The 23,860-nt window shown below is 39.7% G+C and overlaps 1 protein-coding gene across 1 annotated transcript in view; it reads left to right on the top strand.

Annotated features, from left to right (window-relative positions):
- Nucleotides 1-23,860, top strand: part of CNTNAP2 (contactin associated protein 2) — a 1,655,791-nt gene that overhangs the window by 1,095,852 nt on the left and 536,079 nt on the right. Inside the window, exon 13 of the mRNA XM_084896487.1 lies at nt 21,798-21,998. Within this exon, the coding sequence (XP_084752613.1) occupies nt 21,798-21,998 (201 nt within the window). The remainder of the gene's footprint in view (nt 1-21,797; nt 21,999-23,860) is intronic.

Below are 23,860 nucleotides of genomic sequence, written 5' to 3'. Positions count from 1 at the left end.
GGACTGGAGCAGAAACATCACAAAAATGCCATCACGGCATTACCTTACCGCGGGTGAGTGTTGGCTGGTGATACAGTTGTGCATTTGTTCCCAATACAAGCACAGAGGTCAGGGCTGAAGTCAGACACAGACGGTCTGTAGCTACAGAGAACAGGGCTCCTTTTTCTCATTTACGAAAAGGTACCATATGGGCAACCGTGATCCAACTGGGAGAAATACACTTTTTCCACACGAGCAACATGGAGTCTACCATTACACACATAGAAATTCAAGCTGTTGTGCTGATCACTACCTTTTCTAGGCACTCTCTTGTGATATCCAGTGACACTTCAGAGCAGAGTAGTTTAATTAGTACTTTGGGGGGCAATTGGAATAGGCACCAAAAGAATTTAAACAGAGGAATCCCAAAGAAAGCAGTGAGAAAAAGAGAGAGGCTTCAGGCTTGCCTTTCTTGGATCACCTGAGCAGCCAGGTGTGTGGATCATGGCCACATCTCATTCAACACTGGCTTTCTATTTGATTGATAGCGTGAAGCACCAGCAATTGAGAATTAGCACTATGATTAAAACATTCCTTGAATCTCTTCAATTCATAAAAAAATGATATTGGGATAAGACTCATGTCCAATGCTCATAAGACTAGAGCTCATAGACTGTTGTCAAGAGAAATTTCATATCTGTACTTTTTCCAGCATTAAGTTGTCAAGTCTTCCTCCACCCAAATCTCATCAGCTGGGTACCACAGGAAGTTGATGGAAACAAGAGAATTTCAGTGCTGCTTTCTGCTTGGCTGCTGATGCCTACATGTCAGCATATTTTAAATTTCTCAGCTTCATTTTTGAACTTCATACAGCTTGGACTTTGTGTAACCCTAAAGTTTAAACTTCTCTCTAACATAGACTGTGACTGAAAGCCGGGCTTATAGAGTTGGAAGTGTTCTGTTGAAGAATCATCCATCTAAAAGCAAGAACAAAGATTTATTGATACTTGGCAAAATCCTGCCAGTCCATTCTTCACTGTCCACCTCGCTCCTGAAGATAACACATCCGTTTAAAGACAAATAAGACTCATAGTGGTATTTCACTTGGAACCTCATGATAGAGAACTCAATATCTTAGAACACACACTGTATCATTTGTTCCTAATTATTTTACATTTTTTTTCTTTTGTGTGTGTGTGTGTGCATGTGTGTATTTTTTCCCTTTCATAGCAGAATGAGAGGAGAAAATGGCATTGTGTGAAAATAATTCTATCAGAAGAAAGAAGTCTTGAACTATGTTTCTCTGACTTCTGAATTACTGTGAGACTGTGGACAAATCAATTTGCCTTCCTGGGCCTCTGTTTTCTTATTTGTAAAATGAGACAATTGAACTTTAAGCTCACATGCAACCATAAATGTACCATAATATTACTGAGTTACTCAGATCTATTTCTAAATCAAAACATGAGACCATTTTATAAACTGTAGAATTACTTTTAGTCTCAGACTTTCTTTCTTTAAAAGAGAAAGAGAAGGAAAAAGAGGAGCCTTTTAAGGAATCTAACCATACTATCTGAAGGAGAAGGGGAATGTTTTACAAGGACCCAGCTGTATTTACAAAAGACCAGAGCTATTGCCAGACCCAGGGTTAGGACTCAGAAGTCCAAGTCCTCAGCAATGAATAGATGTTGTTTCCAAAACCCAATTCCAAGTTTCCAGAGGAGATGACCAACTTGGCCCTACTTGGATCAGGTTTCTCTTCCCGGGACATTCAGCTATAAACGGATCTTTGGGGTCATCTCAAACAAACACCTCAAAAGGTCCTTTGTGAAGGGACAGTTCTCAAACTAGAAGCCACAATGTGGGCAGATAAACTCAGTTAATTGAAGTGCTTGTCTGTGACCCTCCTAGCTATAGTAACCCAAAGATTTGAATGTTTAAATGTAAAAGAAGAAAGATTGCCCTAGCTTTTATTTCTTGGCTACCCAATAAAATCAATCTGTAAGTCACTTTCTTCTCTATATTGATACAATCATTAGCATCGCCCTAATCGAATGTGCCATTATGTTCTCCCATCATAGCAGCAGGCTTTAGTGGAGGGACAGCTGGAGCAGCCTGGTGCTGGAACAGAGACACTCTGAACTTCTTCAGGCAACTGGCATTTATGGGAATTATGATGTGCCATCAGTAACTCACACCCTCATGACAAGTGCTGGCTTATAGACAGCGGCCTTGTCACTTACTCATGTTTGAGACATTTTTACTGGTTCACTGCTTTATTTGAAACCATCTTTAGTTGTAGCAGCTACAAAAAGGAGGCAGATACTAGCAATGAAAAGTAGTACCACCTGCATTCCAAGGGGCAGGTTACTTCCTTCATGGATCGGGCATTGGCTTTTGAAGCCCTGCATGAAGGATTGGACACCAAAACCTAATATTATGAATGATCCATTTATTCTCGTTTAACATTTGCTTGCACCATGAATTGAGAACAACTCTTACTACTTCCTTATAAATTTTATAAAAAGTTGTTTATAAAAAATTGTAACTTCTTATCAGGTTTATCATTGGCATTGAGCTCTTATATTTAAACTAGAGGCCTGGTGCATGGAATTCATGCACAGGAGGGGGAGTCCCCTCAGCCCAGCCTGTACCCTCTCCAGTCTGGGAACCCTCAGGGGTATCTGACCTCTTGTCAGACATCCCTCTCACAATCCTGGACCACTGGCTCCTTTTGCTCACCTGCCTGCCTGGTCACCCTCAACACTGCCCCCCCTCACTGGCCTGGTCACTCCTAACTGCCCCCCTGCCGATCTAGTTGCACCTAAGTGTCCCCCCCCCCCAGTATGGTCACCCCTAACCCCCCCTTGCTGGCCTGATTGCCCCCAACTACCCCTCCTGCTGGCCTGGTCACCCCTCAGCACCCCCCCTCCACCCACCAGCCTGGTTGCCCCACACAGCCTGCTGTTCACTCATTTGGTCGTCACTCACTAACCCTGCTGCCACCCTGGTCGTAAGCAGCTATCTTTTGAGGGAAAGAGATTCAATTTTCATATTACCTCTATATTATATAGGATGAGGATTGAGACATACAAATAGCTGAGGGGAAACTATTCTGGTGAGAGAGAATAGCAAAACTATACACTATTTGTATTTCTAATGTCATGCTGGACATCTCTCCCCAAATATGCCACAAGCTCCTCTGACTCCATTTGCCAATTTGAATTTATCATCTACTACAATATTTGGATTATCAACTTAGGGAAAGACATCTCTATTAACCTATCATCCTGACCAAAAACTTTTGAATTTGTTTACCTCTTTCTTCCACTTTACCTAAAACATCTATTTAGTCAAGTACTTTTATTTCTATTTTTCTCAGTATCTGTATTAGTTTTCTAGGGCTGCTGTAACAAAAAGACCACAGACTGGGTGAATTAACAGAAATTCATTTTCTCACAGTTCTGGAGGCTAGAGTTCAAGATTTAGAATAATGCTCACTAGCACATTATATGGTCAAGGAGCTACACCTGTCTGCATGTCATCTTCTCTCCGACCAGGTAAATTCTCCCCCTTCTGCTGCAGCCATAGTAAACATCTTGCAGTTCAGGGCCTTTGCAGATTATCTTTGCCTGAAATACCACCTCTATTCTAATGCAATCTGTTTACATGGTTAATTAACATACTGCACCAGCCACAGCTCAATCCTCTTCTATGAAAGACATTAGCAGGTTGCCATGTTCAACAGTGTCCAAGTTAGCAGTTCTTGCTGAGCACTCTCCTAGACCATAGTCGCTGTTCGCCAAGTGATACCATGTAATTATGTCCAATTTGGCCTGTGAGGAGGACTGGGAGCAGGTACTGTTTTCTGATTTATTCTTGTGTCTTTAGAGTAGCCAACTGGGTACTCCATTTAGGCACTTAGTAAATATTTGATACATAAGTGAATGAATGAATAAATGAATCAATAAAGCCATTACCTGGTGGTCGGCAAACTGTGGCTCGTGAGCCACATGTGGCTCTTTGTCTCCTTGAGTATGGCTCATCCACAAAATACCATAGCTTGGGTGAGTCTATTTTGAAGAAGTGGCATTTGAAGAAGTTTAAGTTTAAAAATGTTGGCTCTCAAAAGAAATTTCAATTGTTGTACTGTTGATATTTGGCTCTGTTGACTAATGAGTTTGCCGATCATTGACCTAGAAGAAATATTTTTGTATATTATTTCAATCCTCTATTGCCAGTATTTTAAGAGTTATCAGTTATGGTTTACAAATAAACCATTAAGTTTTACTAAGTAAAAAAAAAGATGACTATAAAATGGCATACATGATATAATTATAACAGTTTATATATAGCAAAAGACACTGAGAATTAATAACTGATATTTAAAAGTGGTGTTTTTTTTGTATATAGGCAATGAGTGTGTATATAATTTATTCAATTTTTCCACATTTATGCATTTTTTTAAAAGCTTCAGTTCTATGAAATGTCCTATATTACTGATGTTAACAAATTTATCACCTTTTCCTCAACAATCTGAAATTGGTCCCTTTTTTACATTTCACTGTTTAGAAAATAAAAAGTATGTGCAACAAATTACATTGCCACAAGTCCATATTTTCAGGAGAACCAAAATAAAACATATAACAAAGCTTGGAGGATACATTTATCTGAATCACATGAAATTTCCATTAAGCCCTTTATAACATCTTCAGCTCTTGGCCTGAGGACAAATGAAAAGTGTAGTCTTTGATCAAGGGTTACTTCAAGCTAAAATTATCTATTACAGAGAAACTCTCGCTCATGACCACACCCTGCTACTTCAAAGGTGAAGGCTTTTCCCACAGTTCACATATGGCATAGGTACAGAAATGCAAGGCAAAGAGTTGGATAAAAAAAAAAAGTAAACCTTACTCAAAATGTTATTTCCATCAAAGTCACACTATTCCCTCAATGTTTTGTTTTTGTTTCTAAACAAAACAAATATTGCCCTTTAGGCAAACTTGTGGAATAACTTTCACTTAGAAGAAATGAAGAAAGGAATAAACATTCTAATTTTAGGGAAAGGAAAAAATAATGGTATGGTTTCTGGGAGAGTTCCCACTGGTTTTCTTTCATGTACAGATTATCTCTTTGCCTGATAATAGACATATAGAGTTTTAGAGATTAAAAAAAAAATCTTAAAGACTACCTGGTGTGTATAGCTTCACTTGCAGTTGAGGAAATTAAAGCCCTGAGGAGCCAAGAATCATGGTAAATATACTCAGTCTCCTTCCTGTGGGAGGCCTTGGGAAGAAGTACATCATAAAAGCATGTTTCTGTATTATTCAGTCATCCCACTGGCCCACAGGCTCTGCACTCAGAAACCCCGGGGTTCAGGACTCCCAAGTATGATCTTAGGTAAATTATTTGCTCTTTCAAACTTGCATGATCTCATTTGTAAGTTACTAATCTTTAAGGACTTAACTGTAAAATCATGTTAGAATTCAATGAGAAACTGATTAGTAGAATACATGGGTTCATTAGTAACACTGGTATTAGTCATTGTTGTTGTCATTTATACATATTTTCCCACTATTTGAGATAGGCCATTCTGGAAGATCAAGACTTAAGGGTAATGAAGATGGCAGGTTGATCACTTTTGCCTCAGACTATTTGTTACGTCTCGAGTTTTAATATCCCTGTTTCTTAGAACTTTTAAAGACTGACAAAGGAAGGAAGGCCCAAAACAGCAACAGTTATTGATGCTTAGTGCTTGGTTGAAACTGGCTTTCTTCGAAGTGGTTTTCAGGTATATTTCCATTTATTTCTCAAACAAGTTCACAGGGTAGGCAGGTACTGTGATACTCCATTTTAACAGTGAGGAGACCTAAGGATTAGATTAGATGTGCTAAGGTGTTACCTTATTACTATCTTCCACAACACTCCTCTAACTCCAACATCACAAGTCAAAAGGATTTGCCAATTCCTCTGGTCTTGATTCTGGAGGTGACTGTGGCTTTCCCATAGGCAGGAGAGGATCCCACCAGTCTTTTGTCACATCACACATCTCACCACACACCCCAGTGTGCAGAGGTTTATAGAGCAAAAAGGTAGCCTTTGGTGAGGAGCTCAAATACCTAGTAAGAAATTAGCTCACAGCATGTATTAGGGTACAATGCAAGATAATCTTTCAAATACTTATCTAATCTGTGTCCTTGCTAGGTTGTTCTCTTTCCCATTCCTTCTCTGTCCTTTTCAAGGCACTAAGACAAGGCTAGTGTCCTAGGGAAGGGAAGATAGATATTCACTAGAACTAAGCTATTACTCAGGCTTAAGCTTCAAACCAGGCTTTTAGAAACAGTTAACAAGATAGCAATTTTAGATGAAGAAATTAGTTTTCTTGACTTAAAAGTTATGTTTTATCACAGTAAAAAACAGAGATTAATTAAAGTAATCTATAGAATAAGAAATAATATGATTATTAACAAAAATCTTGTTGCACAATAAATAAATTAAAAAAAAGCCTTTCTTTCAATGGTGGGTAAAGAGTGGGAGGGAGAGAGAGGGAAAGAGAAGAAGGGAGAAAGAGGAGGAGGAGGAGGAGGAGGAGGAGGAGGAGAAGGAGGAGGAGAAAGGGAATGAGAGGGGGAGGGAGGGAGGGTGCATCGGGGGGAGGAGGAGGAAGAGGGGGGAGGAGAAGGAGAAGGGAGAAAAGAAGGCATGGAGAGGAAAGAAATAGAAGAAATGAGATTGAGGTGAAAACGAGCAGGACAGATAGAAGGCAAAGAGAAGAGAATAAAGCAAAACTCCTAAATTACTTCCTCTCCCCCACCTTCTGCTTGGTGTCAAAATTCAGAGTGTAGGTGGAATGTAGAAATTCTCAGATTGTTTCAGAAAAGTGAGATAGGGAGACAGGTAGGATCTAAGAGATGTGCAATAGGAAATCTTTAAAGAAAGGTGATAAATATTTCTATAAATGTTCTCTCTTCTCTGTGTGTCTGTTTCTGTCCTATAACAGCTCTATTCAGTAAACTCTTTGCATATTCCCTTCTTAACTCTGTGACTCATGCCTAGATTTAGTAACCCTGGTCTGTATTTACCATCTGTTCACTTGAGTATTCAAATAATTCACCAATTTATGCATGCAATTGTATTGTCATGCCTTATTTTTCAATCTCCAAAGAATCATTGTTTTGGAAATGTTACCCAGGTTTGGAATAAATGCTACTCTAACCATATATAACTCATACTTATGAATTGAAAAAGTTTCAGGTTTTTATAGGGACATTTAAAGACATCAAGGGGCTTGAAATATTCCCTACTAATGTGCATTATTCAGGTGAAATAATGTGTTCAGTGGGAGCAAATGAGCTACTAAAGAGTACTCTTCATCTTGCTCCCCATAACTTACAGCCTTATCTTATTTTCAAAATGTTTTTCCAATTACAGCCAGCACATGATCATTTGAGCATGCAGCACTTTGCCGGAACAATTCTGGTGGTGCTTTTACCTTTTTGCCTTATTACCTGTCCTGAGGCCCTCCTCAGAATTTATAGTTGCTGAGGATGAAGAGGGCAGGAAATGAAAATGTCATAAGGATATGCCATGTATGGCTGTGAGAATCTTAAGTTTTCATTGACTTCAGTCTCCTTTAAAGACTCGAAAAATTGGAGTGTCCCTTGTCCTGGGCTTTCTTCTCTTTGTGTTCTACACATTGCACCTCAGTCATCTCATTCCTTTCCATGCACTAGGTAACTACAATGTATAGGTGACAACTTCAACACCCACATTTCCAGCTGTGATCTCTCTCTGAAGCCCCAGATGTATATATCGAATTGTTTATTTGATGTCAGCATTTAACTGGCTCGTAGGCATTTCAAATCTGAGTTGGTAAAAATGGAAATTTTGATCACCCACCAGCAAAAATGTGTTCTGCCATTTACCTATTCATTTAATCCAGAAAGATGAGAGTCATCATAAACTTCGCTCTTGTCTTCCTGCACTTCTCTCTCTTCTCTACCTGCCATATACAGCCTATCCATAATTTCTATTAAATATGTTTCATACTCAGCTACCCACTGTCACATTCTCATCATCACTGCCATCATCTCTCTTCAGGGCTGCCTGTTTCCACTCTCACCCACTCCCAACAGAAATGGATTGCAGTACTTCCCTGACCAGAACCTGTCCTCCTTCCTATTTGTATGCTCCTTCTCAGGGCCTCCCACCTGCACAGTATGTCTCATCAGCATGTCCTGCCTCATTCAGCCCATGTGCTTCTTAACCCACCAAGTTCTTTCTCACCCTGAAACCTTTTGACCATCTCTTTCCTCTTCCTGGAACTTTCCTCTATGTGGCCCTTGTCCATGGTTCCCACTTCATCCTCATCCTCCACCCCTGGACCTTGAATCTTTTGAGACCAGTTTGAATGTTAAGTAGCTCTGAGAACCCTCCTGTTCATCTAAGGGGAATCCTTCATGTTTCTATTTTACAATATCCTCTGTTCATCCCTTCAAATGACCCGACCCATTGAATTCTTATTTAATTGTGCTTTCTAGTCCATCTCTATTACATCCTCTATATGTCAAGTCCAGTTCTGTTTTACTAGTATTCAACACTAATAAACCCATTGCCTAGGGGCCCAGATTAAGCAGGGCATGTTTATTGAGTGAATGAATACATCAATAATATCATACAAGTTAGATAAGAAAGAACATAAGCTCATCCCAGAGAAGCACTTTTCTCGTGTTTAACCCTCGCACCCCCTCTCCCCTTTTCTGCCTCTCTCCATATAACCAACATTCCTTTACTGAGCAAAAGTGGGAAATTCCAATTTGACTTTCACTAGCAATTCAGAAATATGGTCCCTGGGAATTCCAATCATATGATATTTCTTCTGTTTCAGACCTTTTGCTGGGTTCCTGTGTCCCAGTCCAAGCAGTGACACTCTGTAATGTTGTCACATGTGGTGTGTGGAATGGAATCATGCTCCAGGCTTTCCAGGCCTGGGAGGTATCACCAGCAGAAATATATCAGGCAAACTCCAGGACTGCAGAAGACTCCTTCTGTTTGTGCTGAAGTGAAAGGCACAGGTGGGAGGGACTAACTTAGAACGTGGAATGTGGGGAAAGGAATTCTAGAAATCATGAATGGTACCAACATAGGAAGCAAAAGGCTTGAGGCATTCCATTCCCATGTGGGTGATTGTGGATGGATAAGAACTTGGCCCATGTAAATGGGCACTGACTACAAATCACAGTCTTTCTATTTGGCTTCCCCAACATCTCATATTGAGGTCATCCGTGCAGACATCCTGGTCTGTAAGCTTACCAAAGATATCTATCGACCACATATTTTCCATACATTCATCCCCATAAGGAATGAATGCAATGAAATGTCCGGGCATATAAGGCAATGTTATAAAAACTCCTTCACTGCTCCCCACTTTGCCTAGAATACAGAACAAGGGTTCAGTGCTGCCACAGGACAAAAAGTTGATTGATGGGTGTAACACAGTACTACCACATGGATGGGCGGCTTAAAATAAGAGAAATTTATTTTCTCATAGTTTTGGAGGCTATTGGTCTAGAATCAAGGTGTCAACAGGGCCATGAGCCCTCTGAAGGCTCTGAAAGAAACTCTTTCCTATCTCTTCCATCTTTGGTTGGATGCAATTCTTTGTATTCCTTGTTGCTCATTCCAACATCTGTCTGATTGCCACTAGTTATTCTTTCCTCATGTCTCTGTGCCAAAAGTTGTCTCTTTTTATAAGGACACCAGTCATTAGACTTGGATCCATTCTAAATCCAAGGACACCAGTCTTTGGACTTGTACTTCATCTAAACTTGATCACATGAGCAAAGACCCTATTTCCAAATAAGGTCACATCCACTGGCTCTGGGTGGATATCAATTTTGAGAGGATACTTCTCAATGCAGTAGAGTAGATTCACTTGGATTCAGATATCTCAGATAATACCTTGATAGTATTTTTGAGGTTTTTTTTTTTTTTAATATTTGAAAGCAACTTTATACACATAAAAGAAAATGAAATAACTAAATTTGAGAATTTGGGTATACCTGCACAGGAAATTGCAAATATTAGTCAAAGAATTTATATCAGATCACCACTCTTTCTTCATGCAGGAAATTGGAACAGACTCTGGACATGGGTGTGTTAAATCTCCTGTCATCCTCCACTGATCTGTCCCAGAGTCTGATAAATTCTTTGGAAACCACTGTCATCTCTCAGTTTCATTCTCAGATATTTAAAGGCTTCTAGTCATTTTTCTTCCTTCTTCCTGCTCTTTCACTTGTCATTTTTGTTGAAAGGTCAGCAAACTTGCTCTATAAAGAACCACAAAGTAAATACTTTAGGTTTTGGGGCCACGTGGACTCTGTCACAGCTCTGTGACTGCCACTGCAGTGGAGTGGCAACAGAGACAGGGAGTAAATACATCAGCTTGCCTATGTTCCAATAAAACTTCATTTATATGAACTTTATAGTATTTCTCTGTGTCATGAAATTTTATTCCTTTTGACTTTTTTCCCCCACCCATTTGAAAGAGTATAAAGCATTCCTACCTTGAAAACTACAAAGTGGAGGCGGGCCAGAGTTTCCCAACCCCTGCCAAGTCTTGATTCTTCTCTCTGATTGGGGTGTCTGCCTTCACTTCTCCTCTTCAGGCATCGAGCACATCCTGCATATTCTGAAAATATTCCATGTCATTTTTTTCTCCTCACTTTTCCCCACTTCCTCTAAATTATATTTAATAAGTGTAAGCCAATTATTTTAATCATGTCTACTTTCTAAATATTGAAGGGTAGTGATATAGGTCATGGTGATATTCATGTGATAATTACTCCCTTATTTAACATACAAAATTGTCTTTACATGCAAAATGAATATAAATTTTAATAATCTTTTGATTATTATTAGAAGCATGTGTTTTTTCTGCTGGGTGATCAGCTTGCAAAGATATCCAAAATTAGAGAATACAATGTCCTGTGCACCACTACCCAGCCTCACCAAATGTTCACCCATAGCTGATCTTGTTTCATTTGTACCACTCCCAGGAATTATATTTGCTCCCATGGAATTAACATGAACCAAGTTCCACACATCAGTGGATATTTTAGCATCTGTCCCTTAAATAATATGATTCTTTTTTTTAAAGCCTATCTACAATCACATTATCAGCTCTAAAAAATGATTATTTGTAGTTCCTTCATATCTTTACATATCCAGTGTTACTCTTCCAACTGTTTCAGAATTGTTTTATGTATAGTTTATTTGAATTAGAATCTAACAAAACTCCACACACTGACTTGTTGATATATTTCTTAAGTATCTTTTAATTTATATATTTAATCTCTTCCTCCCTTCTTCCCTCTCTCTCCTTACAATTTATTTATGAAAGAACCCAAGTTTTTTTCCAGTTGTGTTTCCCAGTCTTGTTAACCGATATGTTTCCAGTGGCCTAGAGGTTTGATCATACTCATGATGGAATTGTTTGCCAATAATACTGTAGCGTTGGTGGGATGTCCATCCATCAAGTGTGTAGCTGTCTTTATTTTGTGAGGTTAGCAGCCATTAATGACCATTAATGCAATCATTAGTGTTAGTAACATCATGATATTCTGACTTCCTTATCATTTGTTCTTTAAGCACTTGGAATAGTTCTACAAAGGAAAACATTTCCTTTTCAACTATATAGTTGGTTATCCTGAGTTTTTATAGGGAAGGTGGGAGAAATATTTGATTATTTCTATTTATTTACAAGTCTTCAAAATAAGTTGTGTTTCTAGCATTCTAGAAAGGTGACAAATGACGTGATCTTTGTTGGTTTGGTTGCATGCGCTATAATCCATTGCAATTAGAATTATTGATTGATCATATTTTCCCATATTTGGCCAGTTTGAGCACCTTCAAGTTGGCTTTTAGATATTTTTGACATGAACCTAGTAGTCACTGTCCTTTCCCACTTTGGGGTAAAATGGAATGGTCTAGGCCAGTGGTTGGCAAACTCATTAGTCAACAGAGCCAAATGTCAACAGTACAACAACTGAAATTTCTTTTGAGAGCCAAATTTTTTAAACTTAAACTTCTTCTAATGCTACTTCTTCAAAATAGATTCTCCCAGGCCATGGTATTTTGTGGAAGAGCCACACTCAAGGGGCCAAAGAGCCACATGTGGCTCATGAGCCGCAGTTTGCCAACCACAGGTTTAGGCTAATATTTAGTCCCAGATCTGGAGTTTTACACTTCTCTTTCTTCCCTCTTTGCTTTTCCTACCTTTATTTAGATCAGGAAGCATACATTGTTTACCTCTCAGGAAACCCTGCTGTTTTACAGGGTAGAACAGAATGTAGCTCTTCTAGAAGCAACATCGCAGGCTAAATCATGGAACCAACCAATCCAGCAACTCTGATACTGCTGAGATTAGAGATAAGTAGTTCACTTTTCTCTATGCATTTGGCTTGCATCTGTATTATGTTTCAGAGATCAATGGAGGCATATTCTCACTTGTGGCTTATCCCCAGACCTTCAGAAACATGACCTTGGACCTCTAATGCACTCACTATGGTTCATTTACAGCAGACATGTATGGCTGTTATGGGGTTCAATTTATGCTCTAAGGTGAAAGAATGAATGATACCGTCAGCTTTTAGAAAGTGACAGTAGAGAGTATTTGATCTGATACACCAGTTTTACTTGAAGATGCTAAGGCCTTGAGACTTCAAGTGATTTGTCCAAGTTCATAGCACACTTATTGGAAAAGTTAAGACCAAAACCATCTGACCTTTAAGCCATTGTTTTTCTGTAATATTTCTATTGCCTCAAAACTAAATTAGATAACTGAGTATCAATTATATTGATCATTGTTCATTTCAACAATCTTTTGATTTAGAGATCTTTCCTTCTTTCTTTCCTTTTGTCCTTCCTTTCTCTTTCTTTTTCCCTTTCTCTTTCTCTTCCTCTTTTCCTCTTTTCCCTCTTTTCTTTCTTTCTTTTTTATTTATTTCTTCCTTTCTCTTTCTTCATTTCTTCCTTTCTAATATAAGAATAGTAGTATTTATGTGATTGACATCTCCATAATAGTGATGTCAAACAAAGTCCAGTCAAATCCCAGGCCTGTGGGGACAAAATTAAACTGTCCACTAAGGATATATAGTAATCCCTTGGCCCAGTCCAAGTCTTGAGTGATTTTTTTCTAGCATAATTTAAAAAATACTTCCTTTAATAATGATAATAACAGAATATGTACTATCTCATTTGACCTAATTCAGGTTGATAGCCCTTTATGCCACAGAAATAATCAATACTTACAAATGAATCACATTGGTGTTGTCAACATACTGAAATGGAAAAAAAAAAAAAAAAAAAAAAAAAAAAGAAAGATAGAAAGAAAAAAGAAGAAAAAAACTTTAGTAGTCATTTTATTGTCTTCCTGCAAAACACTCAAGATTCATTTTCTTACCTGACCTTTTTAATTTCCAGATTAGAAATGTGTAGCTTAGCATTTGGGGAAAATGATGCTGCACCTTATCTATGTGTTAAACACTATCTGTGTGTCTTTGAGTTTTAGCTGGCCAGGTGGCTGAGCAGAGGACCTTTAGTTGTTTTACTTTTCACTATTGCCTGTCAAATGACAAAACTAAAAGAACTTGGTAACACATCTGATTCCCTTTATTCAAGGGGGAACAATCCATGGATTGGCAGAGCACAGCCCCTCACAGGCAGTGGAACAGTCTTTCTGAGGGATATTGGACAAGACTGGATTTTATAGAGTTAGTGTGAGTAGAGACAATCAAAAAACAGGGCAGGATTGGCTGCGAGGTCGGGGATTTTCTTATAGGGCCAGCAGGTCCCATTTTCTAGGGAAAGTTAAGGGAACTCATGCTGAGTGGGAGGATTGATTGGTTAGGTTTTCTCCATGGGTGCTTCCCCCAAGTGCAGGCTGATGTAGGGTTAGATTTGTGACATGAGATGGCTTTCATTCTGTGGACACTGATATATGAAGTAACTTTATCATGCCTAACATTACTTTATTAGATTGATAAATATTTACTGAGCACTTGAGTACCTATACCAGGTACACTGGCAGTAATTATTAAGTAGCAACAAGGATACTCATATGCAAGAGTTCTGGCCACAACAAATGTTACAAATATGATATGAAAAAAATACATACCCAGTGGTACACATGGACCGTCAGGGAAGCAGAAAGAGATGAATGGAGATCTAATCTGAATTTGGTGTCGTATTGGGTGTTGGGAGTGGGTGATATTTTCTGGCAAAGTGCTTAGAAACGGAGACCTGATAGACTAAGAGCTGGCTCAGTGAGAGTGTCTCTGGCTCACAGCACACAAAGTGCTGGGGTTAGAATTGCTTTAGTATTTCAGGAAGGCTCACAGAAACCTTTGTAAAAATTACATCACCTCCTACATTTTCACTTCTGTCACAATTAAAGGGAGAACACGTTTAGTCCCTTTGAATATGTTCACTCTGATATCATAAGGGTTTTCTTTCCCTAAAATGTGACTTCTAGCTAATTATCCTCAGCTAGGAACTTAATCTGTCAGACAATTTCACAATGGGGGTTGCTTCAGTGAATAGGAACTGAGTTAATGGGAAAAATGAAATACTTAAAGGAGTTGGTTATTTGGGGATTTTCTTCCAAGGTGATAAATGTTATCTGTATCATAAAAGAAAAAAAAAAATTCTTCTTTAATTAAGCCTGGTGCATGGAAAGGAGGGAGGGAGGGAGAAAGGGCTGCAAATCCTATAAGGGGAAGTGACCTACAGCACAGCCCTCAGTGCCTCCAAAGTGGTGCATTGCTGGACTCAGGTGACCTTCCCAAGTTTCATGGGGCAGACAGCAATGTGAAGGAGGGTCAACATGAAAGGAAGTGCCATCTTCTAAGATTATGCCTTGTTAACAGCAAATCAAACTGCCATTTTCAATTGTATGCTTTCTGTGACATCAAAGCTTTTTGGATAGAAACTTCAGAAAGGATATAATTCTCAGGTCAGCCTGTTCCAATTTGGGTTTAAACTAAGTGCTAAGAGAAAATAAAATTTCTCAACAATAATACTAGAAAGTATAATACTAGAAAAATTTAAAGCACCCCATATATTAAAGAATTTGGTGTAGATAATGGATGGGTTTATGATTTATATACTAAATCTCATGATTCGGATTATTCCAGCAGTTGCCTGAATATTACTGAACATTAGCACTTACTTTTTTAGGTTTTACTTGAAGTACTTATTTTGGGTACCTTTTTCCCCTAAGTTCTTTGGTGGAAATAAACATATGTTTTGTCTTTGTGTGCCTCAGGGACTAAATCAGTGCTTGGAAAAAAACAGTTTGTTCATAAATGATGGTTCATGTGCTCATGATACCTTACCACATCAGGACATGTACACACGCCTGCCACAGAATAATTACTGTCTTCCTGTTTAACACAGGAAGAAAACAGTGGATGTGAGAAGCCCACTGCAGCTCAGACATATTTTTATGTTGCAATTTTACTTTTAAATAAAAAGAAATGTTCTCTTAAGGGTCTCAGGAATGTTCAGTCATTGATCCAAGATGAGAATTGCTTAGTCTCCAGGTTTTAATTCAGATGAAAATCTAACTAGTATTATAGGAAACAATAATGGAAGAGTAGCTTCAACATGTTATACAGTGTAGGAAATGCCTCGCTGCCACAGAGATGGACTCCCAGCTATTAAATACACACAAACCACATCTCTTTCCAGTGTGAGAGGAGAAGAGAGGGAAGATTAGCTTGTCCAAGTATTGATATAAATGTAGTCTCTAACTCCAGCCGATGGTAAAATAATTTTCACATCTCTACCATGGAACAAACACATTAACAAATACATTTCTTTTCAGAAAATAGCTAATGTATTCCCAGAAAGAGAAAAAAAAAAGACACCTATAGGCTCCAAATTGTTCATCAGGTGGGCAAGAGTGAGCACTATTATTTATACTTGTTCACAGCACTGAGTTTGTCATCCATCTTTGGGCTGGAATGGTGAGCACAAAGATAATAAACATTTCCACCACCTGCAGACCATAGTCTGTACTTTGAGTTCATTTCCTTGATGCTTCCTGCAGAGGTTCCATCTGCTTTACATACCTTGTTTTCCTACATGTGATTAAAGCTGCTTATGCCACTGGAGCTGCATACATAGCTAGTGGTACAAAATGGCTCAAACTACCGCAGCCTGCTGTGGCAAAGTAGCCTTTAGAATAGGAGGGTCTGGGCTACAGACATGCTCATAATACTCACACAGTATCTATTTTGAGAGGAAAAAATGTGATATCAAATTTATAATAATTTAAACTGTCCATAGGATCATAGTTATTGAGAAAACCTACTCAACAACAACAAATATATATATATATATATATATATATATATATATATATATATATATATATATATATATGTATAAATGAAAATTAGGCCAGGACACCATAACAGGTCACAACCAGAAAGAAGGAGGTTGAGAGCATAGGTGAGGCCCAGAGTAGAGATGGAAACAGAGACAGGAGGGCCTGCCCGAGCCAGCACGGTGGCTCCAGCGAGCTGGAGCAGACACAGGAAGGGATCTGGGGGGACCTGGGGCTGGCCAAGGTATCACAATGGCTCAGGCAGCCCTGGAACGAACACAGGCAAGGTGAAACGGGGGTGCAGGAGCAGAAGTAAGGTGTGGGTCCCAGCTGCTTATGGTGCTGATCCAGCCTGACTCCTACAGCAGCCCTCAGGGTGCCTCCTTGCACTGCAGGAGGCAAGGCACCTCCTCGTATGATTTCGTGCTGGGCCTCTAGTCCTATAAAATAAAGAGTCAATATGCAAATTGACTATCATGCCCTTGTGTCACAAGAGGACCACACCCATGTCATCTCAAGATGGCAGTCCTCATGTTGTCACAAGATGGCCACCACAAGATGGCAGTCTCCATATCATCACAAGATGGCCAATACAAGATAGTCACCCCCACGTCATCACAAGATGACCACCCCCACATCTTCATAAGATGGTCACCCCCACATTGTTACAAGATGGCCAGCAGGGGATGGCAGTTGAGGGCAACCAGGCCTGCAGGGGAGGGCAGTTGGAGGTGATTGGGCTGGCTAAATCATGCTTGCAAGGGAGCAGATAGGTATCAATCAGGCCAGCAGGGGAGCAGTTAGGTGGCTATCAGGCTGGCAGGAAGAGTGGTTAGTGGCAATCAGGCAGACAGACAGGCAAGTCATTAGGAGCCAGCAGTTCTGGACTGTGAGAGGGATATCCCAGATTGCAGAAGTTGAAGGCTCAGCTGAGGGACACCCTCCCCCCAATTCATAAATTTTGCACACCAGGCCTCTAGTCCTATCTAATAAAAAAGTAATATGCAAATTGACCATCACTCCAACACACAAGATGGCTACCCTAATGTGGTCAAAGACGGCAGCGCCCCCAGGTGGATACAGGATGACCACCACAAGATAGCCAGCAGGGGAGGACCAGGCCTTCTCCTGGCTGTTGGCACCAGCTTCCCTCTGGCACTTGGGATCCAGGCTTCCCTCAGGCAGCCAGCAGGCACCCAAGACCCAGACTTCCCTTTCAGCCCTGGCTTCAACCAAACTAATTAGCATATTACCCTTTTATTATTATAGATACACTGTACAGATCTGCTCTGTAATGTGAACTTCAATGAAAAAGATTCAAAGAACAGCACAGATATATAGAAACTGGTTATATCCTCAGAGGAGTTATTTTTTGCTTTTTCCCCCTGATCTTTTTCTGGCTTTACCAGTCCCTGGTCAGAACTCCAGCTATGCAAGGAATTGAGTTCCATTGAGTGAATTACTTGAGAATTCCAAATAAGGTAAGGACATGCAGTCACTGGGATAGCAGAGGGTTCTTTCTAATGTACTCGTGTCAACATAATGAAACTGGATAATCTTGAGACACCCCATTATTGCCAAGGAGAGGGATGCATTCACAATATGTTCCATATGTATCCCAGTATTTGAAGCATATTAAATCAGCTGTATTTAAAACAATTTATAATGGGACAAAATTTTTAATTGTTGCCCGAGGATATGTTTTTATTGATTTTAGAGAGGGAAGGAGGGGTAGAAAGAGAGAAACATTGACCAGTTATTTCCCATATATGCCCCAATCAAGGATCAAACATTGAAATCTAGGTATGTGCCCTAACCAGGAACTGAATCCACTAACTTTCCGTACAGGAGATGATGCTCCAACCAACTGTGCCACTTGGCCAGGGCAAAATGTGACAATTTTTAAATACGTAATTACATGAGATAGATACTAAGCTCTCAGCAATTACAGATGGCCTTTTCTTAACACACTAATCCAAAGAGTATTTGAAATACATTACTCTGTCAATTGCTTCTTTATGAAAATGATATAGTGGCAGACACAGAATTCAACATACCCAGTATTTTCTGTTTGCATTAAACATATATCTAATAATGCATATTATATAAGCACACTATGAATATAGGATTGATTATTTTTCCACTATGATACTATACTAGAAAATTGCACTCATATATGGAATTTAATGAGCAAACAGAATCACCAAGCAAAATAGAGGCAGACTCATAGATAGAGAGCAGGCAGACAGCTCTGGTCATGGGGTTGGAGGGGAGAGATAAAGGAGAGAGAGAGAGAGAGAGAGAGAGAGAGAGAACTCATAGACCTGGACAATAGTGTGGTCATTGTGGAAGTGGGGGTGCACCTGGAAGAGGGCATAGAAGGGATAAATGGTGATGGAAAAAATAAAATACTACCAAAAATAAAGAAAATCTATGCACCATAACCACCTTCTTTCTTCTAGTTATGGAATGCTTGCAAAATGCTTAACATCCATTTATGTCTTAAGCTTTAATGTCTCCAAAGGAATCATTTCAATGTGTAATATGCAAGCATTAAAAAATAATTTGCAAGATGCATCAACAGTAATTGTTTTATGCCATCAATTAGAGCTTATGCATTACTTTTTATAATGCCATGACATTAAAAGTTTTAAATGTTTATAAAGATATATGTATATTTTCCCAAACTTTTCTAAGTTTGAATGTTATTGATGCAAAGAATAGTGTCAGATAATAAGGTAAAGCATGCTACTTTAATTTGCTCCATTTCCAACACCAATAGATTTCCATCTTACTTGAGGTCACACCCAACCCATCCTCATTACATCTCTGATCTCCACACCTGCTATCCTTTCCTTCTTCCTCACTTAGGAATCTCCTCAAACACCTGAATGATGTAAAGAATACTCCAGAGTTAGAATATTTGTATTTGCATCCCTCTGTCTGGAATCCTTTTCCCAAGACACATGACTTGCTTGATAATGATGTTATATATCTAGATATGACATTTCCTCTGTGTTTAAAAATGCAGTCCCCATACACATGGTCTATTATTCCCTTCCATGATTTAGTTTTTGTCCTCACCATGATCACTTGCTAACTAACTAATTAATCATACACACACACACACACACACACACACACACACACACACATATATATATATATATATATATATATATATATATATATATATTTACTTCCTACATACACACACACACACATATACATATAAAGCTGCAATTTTTTGCTTATTATATTTTGCCCCTCTAAAACGTAAGAATGTAAGCTACAAAAATTTATGAATGTTTTTCACTCTGGTTTCCCCAGTGCCTCCATCCATATCTGTTATAAAGTAGGGACTCAATAATAAATGAATAAATGGGCTCTAAAACAAACATAGATGACCCTTGAATACAAAGTGTCTGCACTGGGCGGGTTCACTTATATGTGGAAGATTTTTCAACAAATGCTGAAACAGTATTCTCTCATGTATATGACCTTCTTAATAACATTTTCTTTTCTATAGCTTACTTTATTGTAAGAATATAGCATAAAACCAATATAACATATAACATATGTGTTAATTGTTTATATTATTAATAAGGCTTCTGGTCAAGAGTAGGGTATTAATAGTGAAGTTTGGGGATTGTCAAAAGTTGTACACAGATTTTTGAATGCACAGGGATTAACACCCCTAACCCCCATTCTGTTCAAAGGTCAGCTGTGTAAAGAAGATGGTGCACAGGTGGTAGATACAAAAATGTATGAAGGGAGGGGAATGGAAATCGAGTTTAGGGTCAAAACGTCACTAGAACCAAAATATTAGAGACTCATCTTTAATTAGGTGAAGGTAAATATGCTGGCCTGGATATAAATGACAATCAGTTTTTGGTGTCAGAATCATGTCAGAAATCACAGAATTACTCAAATATATGATAGCTGCTTTGCTGTATCAGAGGAGCTAAAGGAAGGCAATTCTGATCAGGCCAAAGGTAAAACTTGAAATATCATTATCCTAGTGTATGGAATACATTAGTGTAGGAGGCACCGTAACAGAATTTGTTTCCATTGATTTAAGAGCAGCTGGAAACTATTCCAGTGCAGAGACCTGTTGTTACAGATAAAGGGAAATTATTGCTCAGAGGAGTCTAAGAGTTAGCCTTCTAGAATCTGCCCAGATCATCATAGCAGAGCAGAACTGGAATCAAAGTGGTTTTTAAAAGTTCCTTCATCAAATATTTGTATTCTATTTATTCTTTTAACTCATTCTTTTATGCAACTAATATTTTTAAAGGCCCAGTATATGCCTATCGCCATTCTAAGCACCTCGCATACAGCATTGAGAACAATTCCTGCTCTCTTTCCTTCTAATGTGAGGAGACAGACGTAAAAAATAATAAAAATGTGCGCTGAGTCTGATGAGATCAGTGTAATGGAGAAAAACAAAGCAGATGGGGAGATAGAAGGCAGCTGTGAGTGGGGCGTGGGGCATGGGCATGGGGTGGGGGTGGGTGGGACTCAGCAAAGGAAAGGCCAGCCTTGGAGCAAAGACAGGGGAGAAGACAAAAAGGCTCCAGGAGGGACCTGTCTGACATGGCGGAGTGCACGGAGGTCAGTGTGGCAGGAATCCAGTGAGCCAGGGGGAGATTAGGAGGGCAAGAGGGAGAAGCGGCAAGGAGGCTGGGATTATCGAGGGCCTTCAGCTGTTTTAAGACCTAGACTTTTACTCCAAACAAAACCACGTGCGAGGTGAGGGCTTTGAGCAGAGTATCAGAACCATGGCTACATAGCGATGCTTCTAATTCAGACATACACTGGTTTTAACTTAGCCACATAATTCTTATATCTGCTTCTTCTCTTCGCATACTGAAACGTTCAGGGTTCGGAACCCCAAGATAATTTCTCATGCGCATTATCTCACCTGTAGAGCATTTCAATAGCCAAGAATGCAGTGTCTCATTTCACCCAAAAGGTCAGGTTGGAAAGAACATTTGTTGACAAGATGAGGAGGTAGATTCTGCACGTACAGGATCCAGAGACTTAAGAGAGTGGAGGCAATTTAGGAAGGAGCAGAATGCTGTTCTGCTGGAGGAGTGATGGGCCGGAGTCAGGAGGATTGGGAACACAATGGGCCTCACTTCCCATGCTGGTGACATCAGAGCATCAGTAGGTACTCAGGTTATTTGTTTTCACTTGCAGGATAGATCTTGTGTTTGTTTTTATCTTTTTTAAATCCTTCCTACTTTGTCCATGTAAACAGAACTTAGGTCTGAGAAAAGGGTAGTGGTCACTTTAAGAATTACTCAACTCTGTCTACATCAGCTCCTGGAAAATAGCCATGAAAGTGTAGCTCAATTACTTTCTGGCATTGGAGGGAGCATTTGCATGCTAATGACCCATTGCGGTGGCATTTTTCTCCCCACAGAGGACAAAGTGTGGACCATCGTGTCTCATGACCTGCAGATGCAAACCACGGTGGTAGGCTACACCCCGGAGAAGTACTCGGTGACCCAGCTCGTGTACAGCGCCTCCATGGACCAGATCAGCGCCATCACCAGCAGCGCCGAGCACTGCGAGCAGTACGTCTCCTACTTCTGCAAGATGTCCCGGTTGTTGAACACCCCAGGTAGGCTGCCAGTGGAACGTTACTTTTAATTACGGTCTCAGCTGGTGCTCGGAATTGCCCAAACAACCCAACAGGTGTGGCTTGCTAGCATAGAGCCCAGAGTGGAGAATGCTGACAGCTGTGAGAAAGTAAAATAGAATGCTGGTCTGTGTTTCCAAAGGACATACTGGAAATATCTTTATTCCCAAAAGCCATCTGTCTGGGGTTCTTGGCAGTCCATTGAACATATTGATAGGAAAGTCAGTGCCCCCATCTGTGGTGTAAGAGTGGGAATAAAGGATGCGCTGGGGTTCAGAGAAACAGTAGCTCGGGCCTTGCTCTCCACAGGTGTGTGACTTTAAGAGTGTCTGTTGATTTCATTCCTCAGTGTCCAATGTCTTTTCAGTCAAATAGGAGTCATGATGCTTATTTCAGGGTAATTGTGAGGATTTGATGAGGTTAGGTACTGTTTATTATAGGGCGTGGTGCACTTAAGGACTTAATAAATAGCAAATAGTATAAAGATTATTTTTTTTTAATATTAAGCAATTTTGGAAGTGGCATTATGTCAGTGACCAGTGGACTGATCATGTTGTATCAGAGTTTTTGTTGTAAGGAGTAACTTACAAAGAAGAATTATAAGCGAAACAGTACACAATATTATGAAGACTTGAGTGTTCTTTATGTCCAAAGTCAAGTGCTAAAATTACAGATGAGTGTAACCTGTGAACTCCAGGAAAGTAAAATATGTAAAATATGAAGGCAATTGGTTTAGGCCAGTGGTTGGCAAATTCATTAGCAGAACCAAATATCAACAGTACAACCATTGACATTTCTTTTGAGAGCCAAATTTTCTAAATTTAAATTTCTTTTAATGCCATTTCTTCAAAATAAACTTGCCAGGCCATGGTATTTTGTGGAAGAGCCATACTAAAGGGGCCAAAGAGCTGCATGTGGCTTGTGAGCCGCAGTTTGCAGACCATGGGTTTAGGCAGTTAGAGCACCCGCTGTCTGCTGTTGTGAGAAACAGAGGATTGTGGCTTGGTTGTAGAAGTGATGCCTCTTTACAGAGGCAAAGGCTCAAGGCTGGTGAAAGAGCATAAGCAAAAGTCTAGAAGAAAGAACGTGAATGACCTTCATGCCATTCTGGGAGTAGTGCAGCAAAAGCAGAGTTGGTGTGAAGAGCAGTAGGAAACTGGTTGAAGAGAAGAACCAGAGGACACAGATGCCATGCCCTGGAGCTGGGATTTCTCCTGAAAGACGGGGCTTCTCCAAAGTTAATGTGCCTTAGAATAGCCTGCAGAGGTGAGTAAAACAGACTGCTGGGCCCCCTTCCTGAGTCTCTGATTCCACAGATCTGAGGTATGACTTGGGAACTTGCATTTGTAATAATGCATGCTATGGCCTGGATTGTGCCCATCCCAACCCCAATTCATTTGTTGAGGTCCTAACCCCTAATGAGTATTAGAGACAGAGCTTTTATGGGATGATTAGACATGAGGTCATAAGTCTGGGTTCCTGATCTGATTGGATTGGTGGCCTTTTAAATAGGGGAACAGTGAGCTCTTTCTCTCTCTCTCCACCATGTGAGGACATATGAGAAGGCCCGGAAGAAAGCTCTCATTAGAAGTCAAACTGGCCAGCACCTTGGTCTTGGACTTCTAGCCCCCAGACCTGTGAGAAAATAAATACCTTGTTTAAGCCAGAGCCTGTGAGGTATTGTTATGGCAGCCCAAGCAGACTGATAACTGAGTTCCCAGGTGATGCTGACACTGCTGGGTGAGAGACTGCTTTTTGATCCTGTTCCAGTGCTAAGAAAAGTCAACCAAGGACTGTAAAAATTGAGGGTGCAAGGCACAATGAATGAATCTCATCAGCTTGTC

The sequence above is a fragment of the Pipistrellus hanaki genome (genome assembly GCF_964339955.1).
Source record: "Pipistrellus hanaki genome assembly, chromosome: 10".
Lineage (NCBI taxonomy): Eukaryota > Metazoa > Chordata > Mammalia > Chiroptera > Vespertilionidae > Pipistrellus > Pipistrellus hanaki.
The sequence above is the reverse complement of the archived record's forward strand: the minus strand, read 5'-3'. Positions and strand labels throughout refer to the sequence as shown.